We start from the raw sequence: 18,240 nt of genomic DNA, 5'->3' as shown, positions 1-18,240 counted from the left end.
GCCCCGCGCCGCGCCGCACGGGCGCCAGGCGGCAGGATGGGCTGTATCCAAAGCATCACCTGCAAGGCGCGGATCCGGCGCGAGAATATCGTGGTGTACGATGTGTGTGCCACCATCGACCAGTGCCCCACGCGCATCGAGGAGACCTCGCCCATCGTCCTGCGCTACAAGACCCCCTACTTCAAAGCCTCGGCCCGCGTGGTCATGCCCCCCATCCCCCGCCACGAGACCTGGGTGGTGGGCTGGATCCAGGCGTGCAACCAGATGGAGTTCTTCAACACCTACAGCGACCTGGGCATGTAAGCGACCGGCCGCGCGGAGCCGGAGCGGGGTCCCCGGCCCCAGTCTCCGGTCCCCACCCTGTCCCTTTGCCCCAGCGCCTTCTTACGTCTTCCTCGTCCTCTTTCTAAACCTTCCTCCCGCCTCCTCTCCCACCTCCCTCCTCCCTCCGCTTTTGTTTCAGTGACTGGGCGGGTGCAGGGAGGCTCCTCGCGAAGGCATTTTTCTGGTGGTTTGCTTCTGACTCCCGGTTAACACGAACCGCGCGGTGCGCTAAGAACGCGACACGGGGGGTTGGTGAGGAGCAGGTGCGGGGGGTAGGTAGCTGGCGGGTGCCCTGGGAGTTTGGGGGTGCCGTCTATTCTTCGTGGGGGTTCCCGGGAAGAGTTTGGGGTGACGTGTAGAGAGGGAGAGGAGTGCATAGGAGAGGATGTGTGAGCCTTGCCGCATGTGCTTTGGAGAAACCTGAGCGAACGTGAAGGGGAAGGTGCAAGCGTTCCGAGCGGGACTTGGTTCTGCCCTTCCCCTGGACTGCCAACACCGGCTCAATCTCCTCAGGCCTACGGAACCTTGAACGGGCAGCACTGCCCTTGGCCCCGCGCCCTCTGGACGAGTTCTGCTGGTGGGGAAGGGGAAGGCACAGGGCGCGCCCTGGCCGGGCTGGACGGATGGCCTTGTGGGCGCAGCCTCCAGCTGCCGTGACTCGGGGTGTTTTGGGGGCTCAAGAAAAGAGTCGGTCTCTTCTCTCTAGGCTTTTTACTTACTCTCCAAAACTTTCCTAATTGCGGTGCTTGGAAGGGATTCCCTGCGCCCACCGCCGAATCCTGCCGGCGAGCTGGGAGCTCTCCAACTACTTTCAGCAGCGCTGCTCAGTGCGCGCGAGGCTTGGCGGCTGCGGTGGAGACCCAGAATCGCCGCGGCTTCTTGGCCGCCGGGACTCCATCGCCTGCGTGCAACCTCAGGCTGCGGGAGGGCGCGTCCTGGACTTTGATTGCTAATTGTTTATTAACCCCTCGCCCGCCTTTTCCAAAACTAGACTGTGAACAGTGAGTGGGCAGCTACAGTGGCTAAAAGCTTCGGGGCCAGCTTTTCTCCAGATAATGATGATATATATAGTACAGGTACGGTGCACCCTAATATGCCAGGAGTCTGTAGGAAACCCTTTTTTCTGGAAAGCCAGCCCATTTCTTTTACTAATGTAAAACTATAGCACTCCCAGGGTTCACTGTTAATATGCATGTGGGGCGGGGACGTTCCCATTTTAAAAGGTCAAGCCACCTTTTTTAGCAGCAGTGTGCAGACTTTTTATTGTACTCTGAGAGCAAGCAAGGTAACAGCTACTCATGCGCGCTAAAAGGAATTTTGGTGAATCGTTTTGTATCCACCCCCCAACTTTTTCTTTGAGCACAAAAGCTGACACCTGGACCAGGCCCATTCCGAGTGTCCTGGGAGGGCCCAGTTCCCCTGTGACTGTGGGCGCTGTACTCAATGTCTGGAAGATGTGGGAAATTACCAAAAAGCAAACTCCCTGCCATCCAGTCGATTCCACCTCCAACCCATCCCGTAAGACCAGGTAGAACTGCCCCTGTGGATTTCCCAGAGTGTCACTCTTGATGAGAGTGGAAAGCCTCTTCTTTCCCCTGAGTGCTGGGGCTATCCAACTGCTGACCTTGCCCAACATGTAACCCACGACACCACCAGGTTCTTTTTGTGGAGCATGCCAGTTCAAAAGAGACACACCCTCAAATGAGTCATTATATCGGGACACATGGGTTTCTTCAAACTCTTTGGTTTTTGTTTGTACGGAATGCATTATTTCCCAGTCAAGGCAGGCAAAGCCACCGGAAACGCTGAGATCTGGAGCCCCTGCCCCCGGAACCTCCTTCTGAAGGCAGCTTGCAACTCTGCTGGGGCAGTAGCTCTTCCCCTGGGCACCCTAAGGCCCCTTGTGTGGGTGCTCATGATGATCTGAGCAGAAACAGCTCCTTGGTTTCCAGAATCTCACAGCTGTGTTCTATCCTGCCTCCAATCTCTTGTAAATCAGTAAATCAAACAGGAATACTTGTGAAGTCCCTCCCCATAGAAGATACAGAAGCCACATTGAGATAGGAACAGGCCTGGTGGTTGAACTACCTTGACACGCTGGAAAGGGGATGTCCACATTGGGACCAGCTTTCCTGGGCATGAATCAGTGACAATTCAGAGGGACACATGCCCCCTGACCCTTCCCCATTGCATTCTTTAGGATTTGAAAGGAAGTTTTTTGGTTTTGTTTTGGTTTTGAAGTTCTGGTTTTAGATGGCCACTTTCAGTTCTTTGAGATTATTGGTTGTCTTCTTGTTGATACAGAAAAGCAAAAATAGTTCCCAAGAAATGATAAAGCATGTTATTATAGATCCGTGCCCCGAGTCTACCTGTCTCTTTGTGGTTGCAATAATTGCTAGGTGTTTACAGCTGCTTTGGAGCACAGGTTTGAATGAGCCCATTTCCACAAAAATGTTTATGCTCTGAAAACTTTGCCCATGTAAACTTTGTCATGGGAACTCGTGTTGCATGAAAGTCTCATGGTCTTTTAGTCATTATGCCTGCTTCAGCCTGTCCCTTGAGTAGAAAAAGCACCGCAGGCTGAATGTTCACCCCTATGTAATATTCCTGCTTCATAAAGCAAGAGGGCCTGGGTAAGAAAACTGCCTTTTCAGTGTTGTAAACGGGACTTGCCAGAGGACATCCAGGGCTTAAAATGGCAAGAAACTGCCATCTACAGTGTTGAAAGAAAATAGGAGCCTTTGTGCTTGTGTGGTAAAGGGACAAGCTTCTAAAAGGGCATATAAAATAGCTGATGGGCATGATGACTGGAGTTTAATTTGAACCTGAACTAAAGTGACTTGGGTCTTCCTCAAGGGATTCTGTAGAATGCAGGCTGGTGCATGCTTGCAGCACCTGTTCATTTCTCATGTGATCCAGGTGAATCCTGCTAGCACAGCCCTGCTGAGAAGACAGCCATGAGTCTTCATCCTTCAGGGAGGAAGGGCTTTTCTCAATCAACTCGCCATTCAACAAATATCTACCAAGGGCTTATGACGCACAAGCCAAACCCACTGCCGTAGAGTGAGTCCAACTCCTCCTCACGGCCCTGTAGGTCCGAGTAGAACTGTGTCATAGAGTTTGCAAAGCTGTGCTCTTTACAGGAGCCAACTGTTGCCGCCACCGCCATCGCTGCTGCTGCTTCTTCGTCTCCCCCTCCTTCTCCTTCTTCGTCTCCTCCTCCTCCTTCTTCTTTTCCTCCTCCTCCTACCACATAGCGGCTGGTGGGTTTGAACTGCCTGTCCTTTGGCGAGCAATGGAGCACCTAGTCACTGAGCCACCAAGTTTCCTGGGTGTGCGGGCACCTGGGAGGAACACAGAGGCTAGGAGGTAGCCTCGCTGCTCTTCTGTGGAGGAGGCGTGCACATGAGCAGAGAAAACTCAGCGCTCCCAATTTGTAGAGACGTTCCTAAGAAGGGAGCACAGTCAGGGCAAGAGAGGGAAGAGTGGTCCACTTGGCAGTTTTCTCAAAGTGGAGAGACAAGGACAGGGCTCTGAGGAATGAATAGGATTCAGCTCACGCAAGGGGAACACTAGTTACCACTGATCAGAGGCCAACTCACCGTGGGCCCACAGGTAAGGGCTAATTCTGCCAACCAAAACCAAACTCATTGCCACCAGGTCAATGCTGACTCACAGTGACCCTGTAAGACAGGATAGAATGGTCCCTGTGAGTTTCCAAGACTGTAACTCTTTATGGGAGTAGAAAGCCTCGTCTTTCTCCCACCACACTGTGATCTGGTGGTTTCAAACTGATGCCCTTGTAGTTAGTAGCCCAACACATAACTTCTCCACTACCAGGGATCCTTGGGACTCCTTCTAGAGGAGGACAAAAAGGAAACCCATGGAAGTAGGAAAATCAAGAATGTTTGTTGAAGGGGCCACTGGCTGGAAGTCCCAGGGTGCTGTATGTGGCCACAAGCCCAAAGGTTGGTAGTTGGTACCCACCCAGTGGTGTCTCAAAAGAAAGATGCAGCGATCTACTTCAGAAAAGAATCTAGCCAGGATTCCATTAGAAGCCTCTCAATAGCAACAGGTCTTGGTTTGGGTTTTGAAGTAGGCTGGAGCGAAGCTTTCAAGTAGAACAGTAGGAGATGAGGTCTGAAAGGTAGGGTGGGGCTTGCTGGGAAGGACCCAGGACAACAGGATCTGGAAAAGAGAAGGCGGGGATGAGGTCTTCTTAACCAGATGGAGGGTTTAGGAGGCCCTTCGCACCTCTTGGAAGGAGTGAAGGGCTTTCCACTGGAGGCATGAGACCTTTGGGATAAAGCCGATTTGGATGGTAAAGCAGATCGTGCAAGAGGTTTCCTGAGTGAGGTTTCAACGAGAAGTGGTGCGCCTGGGTGAGGGGTGCTTGAGCTGAAGCTGAGCTCAGGCCGCTGGAAAGACCCTTTTCCACATCTCAGAATACACGGTTAGCCAAACCACCGCGACTGCCAATTTGGAGAACGGTGGGCCTGGGCGGACCTCTATGAGTCAAGGCGTGCTCCTGCTCTCCTGGACACAATCTCTGCCCGCCCCCCCCCCCCTCGATTTTTGCATCCGAGCCCAGGGAATTGAGGGATTGATTCTACCGATGCCCTCTGTTGACTGTTTGGGTCAATCCAAGCTTGTTTCTATCCATCGGAAACTGTTCTTGCTCAGTTCTTCTGTGACTACTGCCAGAGCCCGCAGGAGCTTTTTTGAGGCACGCACCTATCCAGAACATCGCATGAATCGATGGCCTCCTCTGCCCAGTATCACTTCTACCCTTTGGTTTCTTTTGCTACTTCTTCACTTGTGCCTCTGTTCCTGTTGCATCTCAAGATAGAGATCATGTGGACATGTCTCATGTCTCCACCCCCATGGTGGGAGATGTGCTCTCTGACGCACAGTCACCTCCAGGCCAGGCTTTCTGAAAGACATCTCAAGCGTAATGCTCCCACATGGGAACTCTCGGTCTCTACTGTAGCCTTGGACCCTGAAATGTAGACTTCCGCCATTCTTCACCACCTTAGTAAGTAGCATCTGCAGCCCCTGGGGTGCTTGGGCTGAAATGTCAATGTGTCAGCCTTAGGATATCCCAGCCCATCCAATCCACTGTCTGATCCTGCTGATTCCATCACCAGGATTTGTCTAATCCAGCCACCTCTCTCCCTGGCCACCAAGACCACCTCAGGGCAAGTCCCAGTCAGTGATCTCCTAGTTCCCCTGGCCACCTCCAGCCCACCTCAGCTCACTCCCATGCACCACAAAGAGTGATGACTTTCAAATGCAAATACTAGCGTCACTTTGATGCTTGAACCCTTTAGTGGCATGAAGTTGAAATACTATTTGAAAAGTTCTCCCCGCTCTCTGAATTTCTTTCTTACCCCTTCAATGGCCCATGGAATATATCTTGCCCAGGACCATCCTCGGCTTCCTGAGTTCTTTGGGAAACTCTGATCCCAGTAGTGTAGGGTGTGCTGCCACCTGGCAGGGACCTGTGAAACTGTAAGCCTGAAGGAAAGGACCTCAGCCGCCTCCCCGCTCCACCCCCATCTCCCACCACCAGAAGCCACTTGTATTCTTATCAAAACCTGTATTACCTCAAAAAAAATGTTTCCTCTGGCTTCAGAATGGCTTCCATTACTCAAAATGCATGGTACCCACAAAAATATTCAAAGCAGATGGTAACGCCGTCATGAAAAGGCTACGTCATGGTAGCTCTCACTCTTCAAAGGCCACCAAATGGATCCCAAACCAGAGCCTTCCATGTGCCTCCCCTCTCCCTCTTCTTCCTCACCCTCTTCTAGTGAATGTCTGCTCCCCACTCAGGCCTCCGCTGTTCCCTCCTCAGAGAGCCTGGATTCATGGTTTCAACCTCACTTCTCCTGTTCTTTTGCAAAATGCCCTGGTCTTTTTCCTCTGTCTTTTACAGTTTACAATAATATAGGAGTGTTTGCTTGAACACCTGCCTCGACATTTGTTTAACTCCTGACCCGTTTACTAGATCGTAAGCTGTAGGAAAGCAGGTACTGTCTCCCTTTTGTTCTCTGTCTGATGTAGAGTGCTTGGTATCCATAGTAGATTTCAATAAATATTTGATGAACATATCACTAAGCAAGCCATTTTTTCTGACCTCAAATAGCCTACATCCTCTTCAACAAGTCGTCTCTCTCAGCAGGGTTAGCTTTGCGTGTTTAACCATAGGCTAGCTCCACAGGACACTTGAACTCCAGGCTTGCCAGTGGCCACTGAGCTGAAATGTGTGCAGTGTAACTGCACGTGAGCACTGGCAGCATGCTGCCCTTTGTTCCCCTGAGCTTGTCTGCAGTATCTGCCATGCCCCCTGCCTCCCTGAAGTATACTACACACAACAAACCCTGAAGCTGCACTCCTCTGTCCCCTGCTAGAACATGTGGTATTCACTCTCTGCCCAAGGAGATGTGGCCCAGGTCTTGTCATACATGCCTCTGTGCATCACTACCTTGTGGCCTGAATCCCAAGATTTGCGAAGGTGGTGGCTTTAGCCATTGCTGAAATGCGTCACGCAGCGGAGAGCCATTTGCTCGTGCGCCGGTTACCAACTCATCGATGCTGCGTGTGCATCGTGGCTCTGACCCAGTCTCTCACTGGTCACATTGGCACCCTCGCCCTTGGACATGTTGCCCTTGAGCACTAGAGTCACCGACCCATTCAGAAAGCCCACATGAGTCTCCATGCCACTTGTACCACCCATCCCCCACCCTCCGGCTCATGCAGCACACCCCTAGTCAGAGGGCTGAAGAGCTAGAAGTAGCTTGAGCGTTTCCTTGCCAGAAACACTGGGGATTATGGGGGTTGGGGGTGGTGGTGGTGCAATCTAGATCATCCGAGGGGAAAGAAGAATTCAGTTCCCTTATGAAAAGTCCTGCGTGCCCTTGAAGGGGAGGTGGCCTAGCCCTCCAGCCTCTAATCTTCTCCATCTCTGTGAAAGAGGAGCAGCAGAGGATTAGCTGGTCTTATCAGGAAGCATTATGCTCACTGGAGAGGAAGCACGACTCTCAGGCCTACAGGGGTCCAGAGGGATGGAGGAGACAGATGAGTAGGACAAGAGAGGCAGGGGAGAGATGGAGGGGAGCTGCCACTGCAGTGGCTCGTGTATTCCAGATGCTGATAACAGATGGCTTCCGGGGCACCACGTAGGACCAAGAAATGCAGGAGAGGAGACCTGGATGAGCTGCAGGTTAACGGTGACCTCCCATGTGGCAGCAGAAGTGAATGTGATGACACTTCAGACCCGGGTCTACACGGCCTTCATGTTCTAGGTCAAGAATGAAGTCTGACAATTTATTAAGCAATTGCAGAATCTGGTATGGGAGTCAAGAGCCCAGATATCTCCACTCCCTCTCATTGGTGTAGACTCTGATCCCACCTGCCATGCACAGGACCCTGTGAACTAGGTACACGGGAAGCCAGTGTCTTGTCTGTGGTCATACATGTGGTGAGTGGGCAAGCTGGGACTGTGGGTCCTGACTTCTGACCCTACACCCTGCCTGCCTGTGTACCACCATGGCTTGGCCAGCTGTCACAGGGACAGTTCAGCATGCCATTGATCCCAGCACTGGAAAGCCTGGCTCAGCCCCTCTAGTCCCCAAGCAGATGAGGACACAACTCCCTTGTCACCAGCCTCCTCCTTCCCTCGCTCACTGTGGTCCACTGAGAAGAAAAGCTGCCGTAGCAGACAGAGCAGTTACTCATAAGGCATAGGAAGGGGCGGGGATTCTCACTTGTCCATCATGGACATCTTGGGGATAGGAGGAAGTGGTCAGTAACAGAGCATTCGGGTGAACACACCAAGACCTAGATCCAGGCAGGGGCTGGAAGTCTCCGAGAGGACTCGTACCTACACCCCGTGGCACCAGAGAAGTCCGTCATTGGGAGAGGACCCTCAGAGGAGGGCTCTCAGGCTGAGTTGCCTGTATGTCCTACCAGTACAAATCAGTGTGGGGGCTACACTGGGGTTGAGAGCGGTGGGTTCCAGTGTGCACGTTGCGTGTGAGTGTGTGTGTGCCGAGCAGAGTTGTCGGCATCGAGGAATGCCTTCTGAGGCTGGAGGTGCAGCTTTGGGAAGGACAAGCTGGGGCCAGAGAAGAAAGGAACATGCTATAGGCCTGTGTGTCCCGCACGGCGCACGCTGCTTTCTGTTCTTGACCTCTTCCAAGCTTCTCGCCCAAGAAGGTTTGAGAGTTCAAGGAGGTTAAGTCACTGGCCTGAGGTCTCCTGGCCAGCAAGTAGCCAAGCTAGAAAACCAGCTCTCATCCTCTGAACACTCACTTCCTAATGGCCTGCCTTACATCTCAGGAAGGAGATCTCCCAGCGTGCTCTGCAGAAGATGGTGCTTCCCCTAAGAGCATTCTCTTGCTTCCCAAGATGGACCTGGCTCGTTCTTTGCCTCTGGTTTGCGTGTTGCTTTCCCACTGCTTTGTAAGTTGAGACAAGTGCGCAGGGCCCGCCTGCGTCTTAGAGGTCTCTCTAGAACAGCATTCATTAGTAGCAAGAGCTTTGAAAGGGGGCAGGGACAACGAAGGCAGAGACGGGATCCTCGGAGCAGATGGGTTCCCCCACCTTCCCCGAGAGCACAGAACCTCCACCCCAGCTCTCAGGAACCCCAAGCTGACCTATCAGAGACAGGCCTGTGATAACACTTCTGGGAGCTTCCTTGACAGGCAGACGTCAGCCCAGCAGATGGTCACCGAGACTGTCAAGTGCCGGACAGGGGTCAGCTCATCCCACCTAGTCTCTCAACAACTGCTGTTGGGTAGATGAATTGGGAGTGGGGGCATGGGTGGGAGGGAAGATACATCCGTCCTGGTCATGGAAGGTACCAGCTCATTGCACATACCTGTGGCTTCAGGAATTCCTGTGCTGTTCCCTTTGCCACCTTGCCGGCTACATGGGCCCTGCTCCCTCCTGGGGTTCTGGGATGTGAGCCAATTGGAACTGTTGGCTGCACCCGCGGAGGATTTAGCTACCGCTCCCCAGCACAGGGACTCGAGTCAAAAGACCTAGGTATCAAGTGCCAGCTGTGGGGTCCCTCCACCACCTGCCGTCTGGTTTTCCTGTATGTAAATGGACAGACAGTAAGATCTGTCTCCTTCACAGGCGCTCAGGAATAACGTGAGGTGGAGGAGGGGAAGGTGCATTTCCAAGTGTAACGTGCACGTGTTCACTGCCCTAGAGGCTCAGAGAGACCCTGTAGGCACAGAGTAGAATTGCCCCTGTGAATTTCCCAGGCTGTAAAGCAGAAAACCTCATCTTTCTCCTGAAGAGTGGTTAGCATCCCAATGCTATGCTACCAGGACTCATGTTGTTGTTATTCCAGAGGGTGAAAGAGACGTGGTTACTAACAGAGGTGACTCTAGGTCAAGCTCTAGAGACAGGGGGCTACAGTTGTGGCCCTGCGGCTTCCCCTGCCAGAGAGACGTCTGAGCTCTGACATGTCACCCCTCTGGCTGGGGCCAGGCCGCTCTCTCTGCCTGCTTCAGAGGGCATGTGATGGAGATTCCTCATCCCGACTACAAGTCGCTCTCTGGTATCTGCTCTGAGCTGGGGAGCTGGATAGCACCCCATCTCTAGCCATGATGCTTGTGACGCTGCAGCCCAGCCGTGTTCTCAGATGCAGGCACCCACCCCGCCCCCGGCCCCCTCTACAGCAGCGTCAGTCCAGCTAGGAGTGACAGTGTGGCCAAAGCAGGAGCAGGGGAGGGAGAGAACTTTACCGTGTGTAAGACCTGCAGCTGCTCGTGAAAGAGTTATGGGGCTTCCCACCTGAGTGGATAAATGAGACCAACCTGTGAAACGATGGTTTCCCAAACTGCTTTTAGTAGACGTTGATTCTCTCCAAGCCCCCTTTAAAATTGCATCTCTTTGGGATCAAGATCTCGTTCCCAGTTACCAGAGGGAGGAAGAAGAGAGGGGCATCCTCCCCTAGGAACCTGCGAGTTTCCTTTATTGTAGTTGTGATGTTTGCTCTTTCCAGTTGTGTTGCTTCCGCCTCTGGGGCACCCCGTGTGTGACGACGGGAAGTTTGGCGACAATTACTGTGAGGGTTGCACAGCATGATTAATGTAATTGGTGTCATCACTCAATTGTACAGGTGGGGGGAGAAAAGTTGAAGTGGCAATTATACACGATATGAGTTTTTTTGAGTTTTTTAAACAGGAAAAAGTATACTTTTAAAATTGTTTATCTCCTTTAGTCCCACAAATAACCATGAGATTTATTAAAGGCAAGCATTTTTCCACTTTACATAAGCAGGCTGAGGCCCAGCAAGATGGAATCATTTGGCCAAGGTTGCCCTGGCAGATGCTGAGAGACTCGGTCCTCCCACCCCCTGCCCTAATGCCTTTCGCAGGCCAAATGCACAGTCAGCCAAGCAGGGACAGGGGTCACCCTCCGAGCTGTACACAGTGGGTACTTCTGGGTGACACTGGGGCACCATTTATGGCCTCTGAAGGCAGGCGAGAGACAGCTAAACATGCTCAACAGAAGCAAAGACACACTTTCCGCCTGTCAGATTAACAAACAATAATAAGGCAGAATGCTGTCCAACAGGGCTGGGGGGCTGCTGGGGGCCGCCGTGACAGGCTGCCTTAGAAAGCCTCTGCCGGCTCCCTCTCCTGGGGCCTGACCTTTCCGGGGTTGGCTCCTGGGCCTGTGTCAGGCCGGGTGTGTGGAGGCTGTCAGAGGGCTGGCTAATGGGAAGCAATAAAACGGCCTCCTCTGTCATCAGACTTGGCAGCTTCCTGAAGGACCAGGCAGGCCAGGGGCTCGGGGCGGCCGGGGCAAGAGTGCTGGCTGGGACAGGATTTGGTAAGCCTGGGAATGCCAGGCATGAGCAAATTATGTGTTCCTTTGCCCTGGGCTTGTGACGCTCTGGGGCCAGGCATGTGAAAGAGACGCTGGAAGGAATCGTAGAGATCTGCTTCCCTTCGCTTTCTTGCTCCTCCCAAGAGCCAGGATGGTCACATGATGGGCACCCCATTTTCCAAATGGCCACCCCAACCTGAGCCTGAGGAGCTCAGATCATCAGACTGTCACATGGCTGAGCCACTGGGGGGGGAAATCTGTTTCAAACATCCATAAACAGCCTCCACTCTTTCATGTGTTTGTTTTGTTGTTGTGTTAAGGAAGGATAAGAGACTTACAGGAAAAACTTTACCTCAAACTCTGTTGAAGGTTTCTTCTTGGCCTCCAGAGCCAAAGATCACGCTTTTTGCTGATGCCTGTGTTGGAGCCATGGGGCAGATCTCTGCCTTTTGCTCCGTCTCCCGTGAAACCATAAACAAATTCATTCAACTTAATACCAACCACGGTAACCCCCACTCACCGCACCCGTACCTGATGATAGATGCTTTGTAGACACTGCCTGTGAAGTGGGTATGTTGTTTCCTTTTTAGAGTAGATGACATTGAGACGCAGAGAAGTTGGGTAACTTGTTTACACAGCTTGTACGTGGGTAATAAATTACTGGCCAATCATGACAGAGTCGGGATTAGAAGATCGATTTCATTGCAGTGATTCTTTATGATGTCATGCTGTCTCGTTCCCCACCTCTCTGTTTTTCTTAGTGTCGAATGAATAATGAAGTGGATGATGGGATGGATGATGGATGCATGGATGATGGATGCATGGGTGGATGGATGGATGGATGGATGGATGGATGGATGGATGGATGAAGGGAGTTTTCAGACTGGAACATAGCACTTGCTTTTGTTCTTGCTGAAAAGACCTGAGAAACAAAGGGTCTATTCCAGGAGGAAGGATGGCAGGTCTCTTGGTCTCCCAGCTGCCTGGTTAGCTCAGCTGGTCAGGACAGGATGCTAATGAGACCAGGGTCCTGGGGTCAGACCCAAGGGACCATCCCAGGCCTGAGTCAGCTCGCTTTACCTACTAGCTCCCAGTCCCAGCCAAGTCTACATTGGAGAGTAGGCCAGGAGCCAGAAAGACGCAGGTGGTCCATCAACAGCATCCCTAGACTCTGGGAATGTTAGGACAGTTCAGGAAAGCATCTCATCCACCCTCCCATTTGCAGATGGGGACACTGAAGGTCGTAGCGGGGCAGTGACACAGGAGTAGATGGTAGAATCAGTACTCCATAGAGGCCTATTGTACTCTGTAGCCATGGTTCTTCTCAAGAGGTCCACACCAGGCCCTGACGGGGGACAGGCGCAAGGCTGGGGAAACCCCTAGCCTATATAGCAGCAATCAGCGGTGACTATCTTTGAGTTTTTCCTCACCCCGCCCTGCTCTCTGCAAGGTGCCCGTGTGCTCCACAGCAGTAGCAGCGAATGTGCAAGAGGACCATCCCTGGGCAGCACAGAGAGGACTGTGAGATAGCCCCAGGGAGGTCTCCATAGTTGCCAACAGGCCCAGAGACCAGCCTCTTCCTGGTGTCCGTACACAGTGATTAGCCAGGAAGAAAAGAGAGGCCTCCCCAGAGACGTCCTTCCCAGATGGCAGGAAATGGGATGCCTTGGCTGCCCAAGGGAGGAGGGACCAGGGTAGAAATTGCGATTCAGCCTGGGTGCCCAACCACCCAGAAACCTTTGCCTTCACCGTCCTCCCTGATAGCATATGTGGGCCCCCTGGCCCCCTGCCCACTGACAGGCAAGGTTGCCTCAAGGCCCCTGGCAGCTCCCGAAGAAATGAGATCCAAGCGGTGTCAGCGGTGACAGCTTGTGAGGGGGCCAGGGGCCCTCCCCTGACAGCAGGGCTCAGCTGGGAGGTCCCTGCGGAGCAGAGCAGATGGGGGAGTCTGAGAGGGATATCCTGGCAGCCTGGAGACTCTGTTTCTGTTGTGGCTTTCTCGCAAAAAAAAATTTTTTTTGTTTGGTCTTTTATTTCCTCTTAACGTGAGACGTGTTTGCAGAGGGTCAAGATCTAATTTTGCCCCGTCTGTTAATCCCAGGGGGGGGGGGGGGGGGGGGGGGGGGGGGGGGGGGGGGGGGGGGCAGGTGAGGCAGGAGCGAGCAGGCGGAGGCCACCACTCAGTCCCTTTGGCTGTGCTGGGGTGCCCCAAGGAAGGCTGGCAGAGGGGACTGTGTGGGTGTCCCTCGGAGCACCCGGTCATCACCACTCCTCTGGCTGACTCCAAACCAATGGCCCTGCTGCCTCTCCTGAGGAGGAATCTGGGGGGCGGGGGATGACCGGTGGTCTGCGGGGCATGCTTTCCCAATCATGTTCAAGCCTGGCCTTCTCTCTCAGAACGTTGCCTGGGAACCTGGGTCCTACACTCCAGGAGGAGGCTCTCTCAGCTCTCCTAACCGCCCTGAGCTCTCCATCATTGCTCCACCTGCCCGACGTGCCTCTTCAAGTCCTGTGACTCTGTGGCTCCTGCCACCTGTCTCATCAACCCTGCTGCCTGACTCCCTCCCTGCCTTTGTCCACATCTGCTGCTTGCACCGTATCTGTGCCCGTTCCAACGCTTCCCTGCCTGGTTTCTGACCCCAGGCAGGTACTCTCAGGCCAGTCCCTCAAGCTACAGGTCCTTAACAAGATCCCTGTTCTCCTACTGGTCTGTTCTAAGGACTTCTAATTGGTTCCTTCTGGTGGACTCCTCTTCCCCCCTTGAAACAGGGAGACACACCTGGAGGAGCAGCCCTCTTCTCAGTCCTAAGGTACCGTCACTGGCCACCCTGCCACCTTCTCCTGGAGCCCAGGAGCCTCACTGCTCCACCCCCACCCCCCGCCAAGTCTGTTCCAAGCCAGGACTGACCTTCCACTTTCGTCTCATGAGTGAGTTTTCAAAAGCCGAGGACGATCTTTACAAGGAAATTGCTTCTAATTCGACTAGAGTTTGGATGTCTGGGGAAGGCCCTGCAATGCATTGAGGACAGTGCGTGGGGAGCTCTCCCGTAGCTTGAAGGGTGGGGAGTTTGGATCCAAGGGAAGGAGGCAGGGGAGAGGGGAATCAATTCAAGAAGCATTCTATCCAGGGCCTCCTCATTCACAGCAGGTCTGTGGCAAAGAAAAAGGTCCGAAAGAAGCTTTAGGGGGTTGATTTGTTGTCCTGGTCCTCTTGGTACCTAAAATCCCACAAAACTGGGTGGTTGAAAATCACACAAATTCTCTTTCTCACAGTTACAGAAGCTAGGAGTCTGAAATCAAGTTATCCGCAGGTCTGTTTCTTTCTGGACTCATCAACGGAGACTTGTCCCAGGCGTCCTATCCTGGCTTCTGGAAGTGACTGGCACCGCTCGGCAAGCCGGGGCTGGACGCGCGCCATTCCGGTCCCGGCCCCATCGTTTCACAGCTGTCCTCACTGTGTGGCCCTCTTCTGGGAGCATCACTCATACGAAATTAAAGAAACAAGCAAACCAAACCCACTGGCATCGAGTCCATGCCGACTCCTAGGGACCCTACTGGACAAGGTAGAACGTCCCTGTGGGTTTCCTAGACTGTAACTGTTTGCAGGCGTAGAAAGCCCTGTTTTTCTCCCACAGAGCAGCTGATGGTCTCAAACCACCAAACCTTGAGGACCAAAGTCCAAATCATAAACACTACGTATGCCACCTGGCCTCCTAGGACCTACCCTATTCCAGGATGACCTCACAATAACTGATAATGCCTCCAAAGACCCTCTTTCCAAACCAGGTCACTTTCCACATGTATCAGAATGTAAGCATATTGTTTGGGAGGACAGAATTCAGCGTGTAATATAATCATAAGATAGGCCTGGGTGTCAAGAGCAGATGCTAAGCTGTGAGAAGGAGGACAACTGAAGGAGTGTGGCCAGGTCAGAGAGAAGCCATAGGCTGCCTACTTACTGCTCAACAAGGCCCATCAAGACCCAATAAAACTGTTGACATTACACCCAACCCTGCCCGGTCACATATGAAGCTAAAACACCCACGCAGGATTAGCAGCTTCTCTCCCCATCTGAGACTGGGGAACCACCACTCACCTGAGTCTCTGTTTGCCAAAGCTGCTGAAAAGCTCCCGAACATAGTAGACATCAGTCACATGGCTAAGCTTAATGGTCTGAGCTAAGAGATGCTTGAGACAGAAGGGCAGAAGGCAGCATACAAACAGAGAACATCAAGACAGTCCTTCTGCAGGCAAGGTAGGGGTGTCTTCCTGCACTGACCTTTATATTTTTCTTTTTTCTGTTCTTTCAAAAATGCCCCTGGAAAAGGTCTCTTTCAAAACATGAGCCCCAGAGACAACCGACCATCCAGGTCCCTGTGCAGTTGCTCAGCTGCAATGGAAAGACTTTGAGCACCAGAGCTGCTGCATAATTAGGCCAAGAGTTGGAACCTGGAGGAAGGTTGATTGAATTGGGTCAGTGTTCAGATTTAATTTTGCTGGTGTTAGTTATAGTTGAGTCAGCTCTAGCTCACGGTGACCTTACATATAATAGAACAGTGTTGCCCACCTCCTGTGTGCATGATGGCGGTGTGTTTGAAACCATTGTCCACCACCCATCTGTCGCTTTGTCATAATGTGGTGTCGTGGGGGTTGCTGTGATGCTGGAAGATACGTCCCTGGTATTTTAAATACCAGCAGGTCCACCCATGTCAGACCATTTTCCATGAAGTATTTTAGATGAAGACAGACTAGGAAGAAAGCCCTTGCCAGCTCCTTCCAGAACTTAGCTAGTGAAAGCCCTATGTTTTAGGACAGAATATTGCCCAGTGGAATCCTAAAGGGCTTCTTTCTCCTACAGAAAGCATCACAAAGGTGAACAGAGGAGAGAATTAACACTTGTCTACATGACTGCATCTTGGTGGAAGCCCGCCCTGTAGACTTTTAACCTTAGGATCTGTGCATAGCTAATTAAGCAGCTAATTCTCTATAGCCACATCAATGATTGATTGGGTAAGAGAATGTGACATTTGATCAAATCAGATCACAGGCGTCCTTAGGTCTGCATTATGAGAAAGAAATTCTTACTTGAATGCTGAGCCTTTTCTTCAAGACAGCCTTAAGCATCTGGTGCTTCCTGAATTGTTTGGTCATCAGAATTAGGATTTAGAATCAAATTCTTGTGTGTGTATAGATATAGTATATAAACCATAATATATATTCACCTATATGCATATATATTGACATATGACTTTATTATACATGACTAGTATATATAGGACAGGTGTATATGGCACATGACTTATACATACAAGAATATACTATATATGTATCTGATGAAAGTAGAGTAGCTAAAACAAATGGAAGAAGTGATTAAAAGAGCTGAACAAGATTTCAAAGGGCAGCCAAGTAGAGTATTACACTGAAATAGGCAAAGTCCTGGAATGAGAAAGCCAAAAGGGCACGGCGATATGAAATGTAAACCCCGATCTAATCCACAATTTAAAACGGGAGAAGGAAGAATCTGAAAGAACAGCACACTCAGCATTCCTCAAACGGAAAGAACTGAAGAAGAAATGCCAGCCTCACGTTGTAACAGATGGGCACAGTACCGCGAGTGCTCACTAGTCTAGACCAAGAACTGTGGGAGCTAGCTAGTCGGCCATTCCCCTGGAGGATATCCATATGTGTGCCCAATTCAAAGAAGGGTGCTCTAACAGTGAGGAAATTAGCTAACAATATCATTAATATCATACATCAATAGAATGTTGCTGAAGATCATTGGATAATAGTAGCAGCAGTAAATGGACAGAGAATTGCTTGAAATTCAAGCCAGATTCAGAAGAGGACATGAAACCAGAGATATCAGTGCTGATATCAGATGAGCCTTAGCTGATAGCACATGAGTCTATCAGATGAGAGAATACCAGGAATATTTTACTTGCAGTTCGCTAAATACACAAAAACAGTAGACCGTGGTCGTAAAAGTTATGGATAACAATGTAAGGAATGAGAATTCTAGAACCCTTCATCGAACTCCTCACAATGTCGTCAAATAAGAAGCAGTCATTTGAACAGAACCAGAGGCTGATGTGTGGTTTAAAATCACGACAGGTATGTCGCAAGACTGCATCACCTCACCTGATTTACTGTCTGTATGCGGAACAATCCAAGAAGCCAGAGTATAAGAAGAACGCAGCACCAGGACTAAAGGGAGGCTCATTAAAAACCTGCCATGTGTAGATGACACAGCCTCGCATGCTAAAATCGAAGAAGACTTGAAGCTCTTACTGGTGGAGGAGATCAAAGTCCACAGCCCTTCTCCTGGATCAGACCTCAATATAAAGAAAGCAAAAATATTTACACATGGGGCAATAAGCAACACCAGGTAAATGGAGAAATTCTGACCTTGTGGAGGATTTCATTTTACTTGGATCTATAATCAATGCCCATGGAAGCTGCAGGCAGGAAGAAATCAGATGACATGTTGCATTCCGGCAAATCTGCTGCAAAAGGTCTAGTTACCGTGTTAAAATGCAGAGATACTCCTGAGAACTAGTGTGCGCCTGACCTGAGCCACGCTATGTTCAATCACCTCTTGGGAAAGCTGAAGGAGGAAGCCTGGTAAAGAATGGATGCATTTCAATTAGGGTGTTGGTAAAGAATATTGGCCATGGACTGTCGGACGAATCACAAATATGTTTTATAGAAATACAGCCCGAGTTCTTAGAAGCAATGATTGGGAAACGTTGTCTCATGTGTTTCCAACATGTTATCAGGAGGGACCGATCCTTAGAGAATCGCACTTTGCGTGGTAGAAAGAAAGCCGGTGGAAAAGAGGAAGACTCAACAAGAGAGTCTGACACAGTGGCTGCAGCAATGGGCATCCACATGGCGATGCCTGTGAAGATGACCGAGCAGCAGAGCATGTTCCGTTCCATTGTGCACAGGGCTGGAACCAGCTCTACAGGGCCTGACAACACCACCATATATTCAACACTCCACAGAAAGGAAAACAAGGCCATTTGAAAAATATATAATTTTAGAAATGTCCCTGGTTAGACTGGA

At 51.3% G+C, this 18,240-nt stretch overlaps 1 protein-coding gene across 3 annotated transcripts in view; it reads left to right on the top strand.

Annotated features, from left to right (window-relative positions):
• The first annotated feature begins 36 nt into the window (after nucleotides 1-36).
• Nucleotides 37-18,240, top strand: part of FAM78B (family with sequence similarity 78 member B) — a 115,972-nt gene continuing 97,768 nt past the window's right edge. For all 3 annotated transcript variants that reach the window (XR_006680833.1, XR_006680832.1, XM_004706759.3), the window contains exon 1: nucleotides 37-299. Coding sequence is in view for 1 of the 3 variants with exons in the window: in XM_004706759.3 (XP_004706816.1) it covers nucleotides 37-299 (263 nt within the window). In the remaining 2 variants the exon portion in view is untranslated. The remainder of the gene's footprint in view (nucleotides 300-18,240) is intronic.

Source organism: Echinops telfairi, unplaced genomic scaffold (genome assembly GCF_000313985.2).
Source record: "Echinops telfairi isolate 266 unplaced genomic scaffold, ASM31398v2 ScPeMD7_7424;HRSCAF=8462, whole genome shotgun sequence".
Classification (NCBI taxonomy): Eukaryota; Metazoa; Chordata; class Mammalia; order Afrosoricida; family Tenrecidae; genus Echinops; species Echinops telfairi.
The sequence above is the reverse complement of the archived record's forward strand: the minus strand, read 5'-3'. Positions and strand labels throughout refer to the sequence as shown.